The 10,415-nt window shown below is 37.1% G+C and overlaps 1 protein-coding gene across 1 annotated transcript in view; it reads right to left on the bottom strand.

The window, feature by feature from the left end:
* Positions 1-3,411: 3,411 nt before the first annotated feature.
* Positions 3,412-10,415, bottom strand: part of NSL1 (NSL1 component of MIS12 kinetochore complex) — a 28,137-nt gene continuing 21,133 nt past the window's right edge. Inside the window, exons 5-6 of the mRNA XM_066361790.1 lie at positions 5,683-5,750; positions 3,412-4,027 (exon numbers count right to left, since the gene is read on the bottom strand). Of these exons, the coding sequence (XP_066217887.1) occupies positions 3,749-4,027; positions 5,683-5,750 (347 nt within the window). The 3' untranslated portion in view covers positions 3,412-3,748. The remainder of the gene's footprint in view (positions 4,028-5,682; positions 5,751-10,415) is intronic.

Raw genomic sequence — 10,415 nt, 5'->3', positions numbered from 1 at the left:
CTCCACAAACTTCCATGATCCTCCCCAAAGTGCCCCATGCATACATCCGTAGAGCATTTGCTGCATTGTAAGATCTTGTTCACACACTCAGTCTTCTCACTAGAATATGAGCTTCTTGAAAACAATGTTTATCCTGAGTGTTTTCATTTTTATCAAACCAAGAAAGTACTTTATAGAATGCTCACTATGAGCACTAAGTGTCAAGTACTAAAGACTTAATTTATTTTATTTTTTATTTTTTTGTGGCACAGAGAGAGTCAGAGAGAGGAACAGATAGGGACAGAAACGGAGAGAGATGAAAAACATCAATTTTTCGCTGCGGCTCCTTAGCAGTTCATTGATTGCTTTCTCATATGTGCCTTGACTGGGGGGGGGGGGCTACAGCAGACCGAGTGACCCCTTACTCAAGCCAGTGACCTTGGGTCCAAGCTGGTGAGCCTTGCTCAAACCAGATGAGCCTGCACTCAAGCTGGTGACCTCGGGGTCTCAAACCTGGGTCCTCAGCATCCCAGTCCAACACTCTACCCACTGCGCCACCACCTGGTCAGGCTAAAGACTTCATTACGAACATATTGACTCTCACAATAACCCTGAGGTAGGTATTACCATCACCCCCATGTTACATATGAGGAAACTGCGGCACAGACAGGTTAAGTAACTTGTCCAGTGCTTTTTAATAGTAGGACATTTATCTGAACTTAGATGACCCGGCTCAGAGACTATGCTTTCAACCACTCTAACTTTTGAACTAAAGAGATGCCTAACATGTATTTGTTGAATGAATAAATGATGAGAAAAGCCAAGGCTTTCAATAAAATTCAGACAAACTCAGTCTTAGAGATAGTGACATTTTAAAGCAAATAAAAAACTTGATTTTATTAACTTTCTCTATGTAGCCCAAGGAAAGAGGTCAAGGATAAGATTTCTGCTGTCTTGTTATAAACTGGATTTGTGTCCCCTCAAAATTCCTAAGTTGAAAGCCTAACCCCCACTATGGCTGTATTTGGAGCCAGGGACTCTAAAGAAGTAATTAGGGTTAAATGAAGTCACATGGATAGGTCTGATCCAATACAATTATCCTCCTTATAAGAAGAGACACCAGCACCCACCAGCAGAGGGGGAGAGAACTCACCAGAAACCCAAGCTGGCAACTTGATAATGGACTTTAAACCTCTAGAACTAAGAAATTAAATTTCTGTTGTTTTAGCCACCCAGGATGTGGTGTTTTATTATAGCAACTCAAGCAGACTAATACAATCTCTAAGGGCTGAAGTTTGAAAAACACCAAATTTCCTTCACTGATTTCAGAAACCAACTGCTTTAACAGTGTTCTCCCTTCCTTGGACTAGATTTGAGCTTACGTTGTGTTTTTGTTTTGATTTTTACTGAAATGAAATTTTACGACTCCACATAATCCAGCCTTTTTATCATAGGGAGAACAACATTTGATTTTCTGTTTTTTCCTTCAACATTTCCTACAACTATAGAATTTCTTACTTTTTATCATCCTAGCTAGCTAGTTCTTGGCCTATGCAGAAATTCAATTTCTCTCCCTAAAAATTTATATTAACCCAATAAAGCTATGTTTATCTTATTTAATAATGCTAATATATTATCCTTCCCAATAGCATTTCACTTCAAAGCCTGCTATAACTGTACAGTGAAACTCTGGGCTTTCTGAGGGACTTCACATTTCAGCTGTCTGGTGATTTTAAAATAAAACAAACTTTTTTTTTTAATTATAAAAATGTACAGCCTGACCAGGCAGTGGCGCAGTGGATAGAGTGTCGAACTGGGATGCCAAGGACCCAGGTTCAAGACCCCGAGGTCGCCAGCTTGAGCACGGGCTCATATGGTTTGAGCAAAAGCTCACCAGCTTGGACCCAAGGTCGCTGGCTTGAGCAAGGGGTTACTCAGTCCGCTGTAGCCCCGCAGTCAAGGCACATATGAGAAAGCAATCAATGAACAACTAAGGTGTCACAACGAAAAACTGATGATTGATGCTTCTCATCTCTCTCCATTCCTGTCTGTCTGTCCCTATCTATCCCTCTCTGACACTCTCTCTGTCCCTATAAAAAAAAAATGTACAGACAGACATAACAAGAGTAGAAAGAATATATCCCTCACACAGATCCAATATTATAAAGATTTTTGCCACATTTGCTTAAACTACTCCTTTTCCTTTTATTTCATTCCTTGTTGACATATTTCAGAGCAAATCCAAGACATCATGCCTATTAAACAACATGTACCTCAATATGTATCACTTTAAAAAGGGATACATTTTCTTTTATAATCAAAATGCAATTATCTAATCTAGGAGAATTAACAATACTATTTTGTTTGCAGGTTTTTGAAGTGAAATAACTCATATAGAATTTTATACTATGAAAAAGTTAGCACTACTTTAGAATAGCAATATTCCTTAGCCTCAAAACAATTTTAAAATGAAATTTAGTATGTTTTGAAATGTGAGGTGCTAACCTACCTACCATTCAGCTAAAGCTGAGCTAAAGAATGCCTAGGACAACTCTTAAAAAAGACATAGTACTTCAAGACTTCAGTCATTGCACATTATTTTAATAAAAAACATACTGCTTTGTACATATATACAGATCTCAAATTATAACATGAAAATACAGAATGCAATAAAGTAGCTATGTAAGTTTTCCTCACTGAGACAGACTTTCTGTCACATTTTGACATTAATGATTATTAATATGTAATGAACATGAGAAGTACAGATTTTTCAACCTCATAATTAGTAAGTTCCTTCACAAATGAATTGAAAGGATAGGCATCAAAAGGGGAAACAGCTGGCAAGTTAGATGGCCCTGCCTACACTGTATAATGTAAGAGACACGGTAAGTGTTACAAGAAACTGTAGTTAAATGCTAGAAGTATGGGCAATATAGCTTTATCAGTTTTCTACCAATGATTATATCCTTGATATATAAACATCCTTAAATGTATAATTTTGATATGTATTTTTGAACTGGAATCATACAAAGAAATAATGAGAAATTCTAAAAACAAACAAACAAACAAACAAACCCCAACCTATTATTCCCAAGTCAAAAAGTCTATGGAAAACAAAGTATAAACAATAAATAGTGGCCATATGCCCATTTTTATTTCTAAGAGAAAGTCTTGCACAAGTACTAGTTGTTTTGTTTTATAGCATAAAATAAAAACAAAACTCCTAAAAATAATCCCATATTAGCTGACCCAAAGTGACAAAGTCAAAGCCAGTCTTGTCATTTGCACATTAATTTGATAAAGCAAATTGCATTGAAAACAAAAAACAAAAACAAAACAAAAAACCTGCATGCGTTCCTGTGCAGAACTGTGTGTGATTCCTTTTAGCACTGAAATAAAAACTGTTACACAGCTCGGTTTTTAAGAAAGCAGTATACCCAGAAAACCCAACAGAATATGTTACTCATGGAAGCCCATAAAAGCTGTGAGGCAGCCAAGAGTGGATGGCACTTAAGGGCAGTAAAAGATCGCACTGTTAAACCATTGATGGCTTTGTGCCAATATTTTAAAACTTCGCTTTTCATCTACTATAGATGAAACGATGAGGAAAGAAATACAATATTACATCATATCCCAGAACAGTTACTACATTTGCATAAAGAAACTACTAAAGAGTTACTTGTTTTAAATAAAGTCCTGTCTAGGCATTAGATGTCAATCTCAATGTTCATAGTGCCTAATTTCAACTCCCAGGATAAACAAAAAAAACTTAAGTATCAAGATTAATTCTCTTTGGCTGCAAAGGATACCATTTTCTCTGGGGGCAATCTTTAGTTTGCCTTCTTTTCAGTACTACATTAGTGGTTTTCCTGGTAGAAGTCTCTGTAGGTGTGTTTTCTATTTGTGTAATAAGGCTCTCGGGTTTAACATCTGGCTTCCTGTAACAACTGGAAAAGACTTCTTGGTGGATTCTCTGGAGCTGGATAATAGGCTGCATCTTTAAAACTTGGGAAAATCCATCTCCTTGTTCAATTAATGCAGGCAAGGACTTAAGAAAGTAAACAAAGAGTAATAGTCAACATTAATCCAGGGTGGAACACAAACACACAGGGACAGACAACACTCAAGAATTTGAATTCTTCAGGTCAAGGCTTTTTCTAAGATCTAATTTTTGGGGACATGGATATTCAATTTGACCTTAAAATACCAGTTTTAGTTGAGGAATTTTAACTATAAGCTAAGACTAAAAAGATATGTTTTATTCCTACAAATGTCTGGTAGTAAAATACAATTTAGGCAGAACACAAGGTAACAGAATTGAAGATCTAAGGATTTAATTATGTCTGAAATTCCACATTCTAGGATAATAAGTATATATTTTAGAAATCTTAGGATCAGCACATTTTTCCTATAAAGGGCCATACAGTAAATATTTTAGGACCTGGTGGTTACATCCCTGTCACAATCATTCAATTCTTTTATTGTAATGTAAAGAAGCCATAGACAATAAGTAAGTGAAATGAATATGGCTGTATTCTAAGTCAGTTTAATTTACAAAACCAAGTGGCAGGCTGGCCTGTAGCCCTGCTCACCACAGTTTGATCAGGAACACACTGTGAGAGAAGCATGAGCACCAGAAAATCACAGCATCGACACAAACCACAACAGCTTTTTATAGACATTTTAATACCTGGGGAGAATATGAAGAAGTTTAAAAACTAACTTTCATATACTAGAAATAAAATGTTTTCCTGTTTATGTAAAATAAGTGCCAAAATTTTAAACAATTTTATTATAATAATATTAAGACTCCAATTTGACAGTGGTTCAGAATATAGGCTCTGTAGCCAAACAACCAGGGCTTAAATCCTGGCTGAATTATTTATTCAGACAATCTAATTATCCACTCTGTGCCTCAATTTCCTCATCTTTAAAATAGTGAAATACCAGTACCTATCTCATAGGGTTACTGGATGCATTAAGTAAGATAACATAGGTAAAGCAGTTAGATGGTACCTGGTCCACCCTAAATGCTCACTAAATGTTAGCTGGCATTATTATCCAAAATTATTTGTTGGACTGCTAACTCTCAGAACTCAAAAACAGAACCAGTCCCTGGCTGGTTGGCTCAGTGGTAGAGCGTCGGCCTGGCGTGCAGAAGTCCCGGGTTCGATTCCCGGCCAGGGCACACAGGAGAGGCGCCCATCTGCTTCTCCACCCCTCCCCCTCTCCTTTCTCTCTGTCTCTCTCTTCCCCTCCTGCAGCCGAAGCTCCATTGGAGCAAAAGATGGCCCGGGCGCTGGGGATGGCTCCTTGGCCTCTGCCCCAGGCGCTAGAGTGGCTCTGGTCGCAACAGAGCAACACCCCGGATGGGCAGAGCACCGCCCCCTGGTGGGCGTGCCGGGTGAATTCAGGTCGGGCGCATGCGGGAGTCTGTCTGACTGCCTCCCTGTTTCCAGCTTAAAAAAAAAAAACAGAACCAGCCTTTAAAGAAGCCATGTATACTACTGGGACAGACTAGGTACCTAATAAATGGCAGTTATTCTGAATGTTACTGTTGCTTAATCAACTTATTTTAAAGACCTATTTTTAAAACTACTAAGAATTCATATTACAATGGACTAAAACACACGCGGTTGTTAAAAGCAAATACCTAGCTAAACACTTAGTTCATTTTGTAATATTTTAGCATGTAGCTTTTACCTTCATAGCTCCACTGATCTCCTTAGCTATTGCTTCTCCTCTGCATTTCAAATTTTCCACATGAGAAGCTGCAAAGACACCGCCAAACAGTATTTTAGGTTATTTTTAAAATCTAATAACGTGCCATAACAGACATGCAGATGCTACCTAGATAAACATCTGTTGGATCTTTTTACCTTAGCTCAAACTTTCTTAGAATAGTTAACAATCTATTACAACAAGTGTCCTGTTAAATTTATCTAGATACATAAAGACTGTGAAAACATTAGAAAAATAAAACTAATAGTTATATGCATGACAGACAGTAAAACTAATTAGACAGTAAAACTAATAGTTATATGCATGACAGAGTTGTATTATGAGTAGTCTTCTATGTGCCCCCAGAAGAAAGCCTGTTTGTTCTGTGTGTTATCTACCACTATGCTTAACATCGTCAAGCACTATCATCACATTTTAAAATAAACATAGGCTAATATCTGATATTTGTACTAGTCTGAATTTTATAAAAGTAAAACATATTTGGACTTAGAATTTGTAATCACACTGCGTCAAAGAGACCTAAATGAAATTTCTGGAGTACATTATCAGTAGTTTTAATTTTTCTTTCCTTACTTCCTTTATGCTTTTCTAATTCCAAATACATTTTATTGTCTTCTAATCTTTGTTACAAATGTTCATGGCTGCTTCATAACAGAACTGCACATTCAATGACAGAGGGATAAAAATCCTACCAAAACTCCAAGAGAAACTGGAAATGGGAAAAATCATTCCATTATGAAATTGCCTACAAATTAGTTTTTAAACGAGTAGTTCTCAACTAGAAATTTCTTAACGTCTAAGCAAGTACGTAACTATGTTAGGAGGACTACAGCTTTATCAGCCTCAAGAGACTGGCAAATAAGCCCCCCCCAAAAAATTTCTTTAATAACTGTTATTTTTCCTTTCTGACTTTCCTTACCTCAAAAAAGTGAGAACACTTTTAGAAAAAAATGAAATGAACAGAAAAACAGCTGAGAGAAAGAAGGCTTTCAAAGGAGAGAGGCAAAGGCTAGCACAGTGGTAGTCAACCTGGTCCCTACCGCCCACTAGTGGGTGTTCCAGCTTTCATGGTGGGCGGTAACAGAGCAACCAAAGTATAAATAAAAAGATAGATTTAACTATAGTAAGTTGTTTTATAAAGATTTATTCTGCCAAACCTAGCGAAAATCTGACATAAAGTACTTGGTAAGTAATTATTATTATATGCTTTTACTTGCTGTAACTCTGCTTTATAAATTTTATAAAGTAAAGTTACTTCCCTACTTTATAAATCACCATTACTGTGGAACTGGTGGGCGGTGAGAAAATTTTACTACTAACAGAGATACAAAAGTGGGCGGTAGGTATAAAAAGGTTGACTACCCCTAGGCTAGCATGAAGGCCTCAGGAAAGGGTTCTTAACCATTTTTGTTACCAGAAATTTCTTTGGAAATTTGGTGAAGCCTATGGACTATTTTTTAATGTTTTTTTATATATTGAAGTATAATCTACATACAGAGAGATGTATCCCAGGACCTAGACATTTCCATCGCTCAGAAAGTTCCCTGTTCCCCTTTCCCAGTCAATCTCTATGAGAAGCAACCATTCATTTGATTTCTATCATTGTACATTAGCTTTGCTTACTCTAGAATTTCATATCTTAAATTAAAATTTAAAAATACAATTATTAAACATTGTTTAGGTAATACATATGTCACTTTATTAATGATTTAAATAACAACACTGAGTGGCAGGTCTAATAATTACCGTAATATGAAAATAATGAGTATAAACAATATTGTGAAGTATCTTAAACAACTGAAATTACAAATATCTGTGGTTTCTAGTAGCAAAATAGTTACAGGTACCGTGAGCACTACCACCAAATCCTGCATTCAAAATGGAAGGAAACGCTAAATTTCAGTGTGAGGTTAGTAAAAATAACAATGTAATTTTTTTCCTATCCAAGCCCATAGTCCCCCTATATTCTAAGAATTGTATTTATTGTACATGTGGACATGCAATGGGTATATTACTTGAAAATATAACTTACCTTTTAAGAATAAATTTATCCTGTATTTCTCAACTATGCAGAAACTCAGCATATCTAGAGCAAGGTGGCAGTTACATGTGTTTGTGTGTATATATGGGTATTAATTCATCAAGCTGTGCACTGTATGTTGTATCCCAATATATACACACAATACATACAATAACAAACAAAACTTTTAAAATATTTACTCTAGGAAGTTGTCTTACTTTTATGTATAGGTCAAGGCAATCTTATTCTATAATTGCATGATTTATAAAACAATCTATCAACCAAGGTATCCTTAAATTTTTATAAAGACATGCTACTTAAAAAAAATTTGTCTGTACCCTGACCAAGTGGTGGCACAGTGGATGGAGCATCAATCTGGGACACTGAGGACCCAAGTTCAAAACCTGGAAGTCATTGGCTTCAGTGCAGGCTCACCAGCTTGACTGTGGGGTATCTGGCTTGAGTGTGGGATCACAGACATGACCCCATGGTCACTGGCTTGAGCAAGGGGTCACTGGCTCAGCTGGAGCCCCCCCATCAGGGTACATAAGAGAAAACAATCAATGAACAACTAAGGTGCCGCAACTACAGATTGATGCTTCTCATTTCTCTCCCTTCCTGTCAGTCCCTGTCTGTCAGTCCCTATCTGTCCCTCTCTCCGTCTCACTAAAAGAAAAAAGAAAAATAAAAATAAATTGTAAACCCACACTGATGGACAATAGCTATTCTCCATCTGTTTGGCTTTGTATGTAAAAAGGAGTTAGGCCCCAGGCTTGAGTAATGATAAACAGATTTTCACACATGAATGTTTGGTGGAATATTGTAAAGTTGTGCTGGACATATGAGACATTTAGTATTCCTGGCTCTTGACTACAAAATGCCAGCTGTACTCTCCCATTACTGTGGTCAACCGATAACTGGTCAACCCCCACTTTCTCAAAGGGGCCACTAGGGGGCAATACTGCCTCCTGTGAGAACCAAGGTGTTACTTTCAGGACTTCCTTGAACAAGCTCATTCTCTTAACCTTGGACTCCCTAATGTTGAACATAGTGCCTGACATGTGGAGCAGGTGCTCCGTAGGTATGATGGACAAGGCTATGACAGAAGGTGCTGTGGAGGCACAAAGAAGGGTGAGGTCAATCCCCCAGGAGAATTGAAAGGAAAGAAAAACTTTATAGGTGTTAAGAGTTGCCTTAAAAGGATTTGGTGCTGGAGGCTCAGGGGAGGGAGGATAGGAGGTGGGGTGGTAGAGGAAGTGCTATACCAAAACAAGAGAATAAATCAAGAAAGAAGAAAACACAGGAACCAGGAAACATGATTCAAAACAGAAGAGAAGTAAAGGAAATTCCCAGGGTGATGAGGAAAGGACAGGCAGGATACAAGCTTTGCACCAGGCCTAGAGAGAAACCAGTCCAGACTAGAACAGGAAGACAAACGGTTCCCAGGGGAACAGCTCAAGAATAAGGAAAAGGTTTAAAAAATGGATTTTAGTAGATAACCTGAAATATTTACCATAGAGGAATTTTACAGTTTTATTGAAGTGTTTGGGAAAGAATTATTGATAGACACAATAGCAAACAAAACAAACAAAACTAAAGCAATTATTATTCCAAATAGAATACTACATAATTGTGTGGGGTTGTTTTTTTTTTTTTTGACAAAGTTAGAGATTAAAAGTGAAGCTGATGAGTATAGATTCTTCTTTTGAGAAACTTGGTTATTGAAAAAAAAAAAAAAGAGTTCAGGGAAAAGAAACAGTGGCATAAAAACTCTCCCTACTTGATCCTCTGACAGCCCATCCCTCTAGTATGAGCTGGCGTACATTGCCAATCAATCTTCTGTAAGACCTTTAGCAACCCTGTGAGGTAAGCAGGTTTCATCAGCCCTCTTTTATATATAGATAAGGAAACAAGCTGAGAGCTAAAAATGTACCCAGAACTGAAGAGAACTGGAACCATATTTCCTAGAACCCAAAGCACTTGCTTTTCTATATCTACAAGTAACTTTCTAAAATATCACCTTGCCAAAAATCATACTATGGCCAAAAATTGGTTTCTACAAGTCCTGGCCAGGTTGCTCAGTGAATAGACCACTATTTTGACACACCAAGGATGCAGGTTCGATCCCTGGTCAGGGCGCATACAAGAAGCAACCAATGAATTCACAACTAAATGGAGTAACGAGTTGATGCTTCTCTCTCTCTCTCTCTCCCCCCCACCCTTGAAACAATGGTAAATTGAAAAAAAAATTAGCTCTAACATAATGAAAACCTCTTGAAATAAAAATATATTATGCCCATTAAAGAATTAAAAACAGAAAATTCTATAGTTAAATCTGTTTTAACTATTAATAGTACTTTTAAGTTAAGTAAATTAAATTCTTTCACTGAAAACTAAAAAGAATCAATACTTTTAGGAATATAACCAAACCACAAAATTTTAAAAAATTTTTGTTGATTTGAGAGAGAGGAAGGGAGAGAAGGGAACGGCATAGGGGGAGAGAGAGAGAAAGAAAAGAATCAACTCGCCATTCCATTTAGCTGTTCTAGTTAGTTGTATATTAATTAACTGCTACTCATACTCAACCAGGGCATGCAGAGATGAGGCTTTATCCACTGAGCCACCTGGCCAGAGCCAAAAATACAAAGATTTAAAAAAAGATACAGCAGACCTG

This window comes from Saccopteryx leptura, chromosome 2 (assembly GCF_036850995.1).
Source record: "Saccopteryx leptura isolate mSacLep1 chromosome 2, mSacLep1_pri_phased_curated, whole genome shotgun sequence".
NCBI classification, from domain to species: Eukaryota; Metazoa; Chordata; class Mammalia; order Chiroptera; family Emballonuridae; genus Saccopteryx; species Saccopteryx leptura.
Note: the sequence above shows the minus strand (reverse complement) of the source record. Positions and strands in the feature narration are given on the sequence as shown.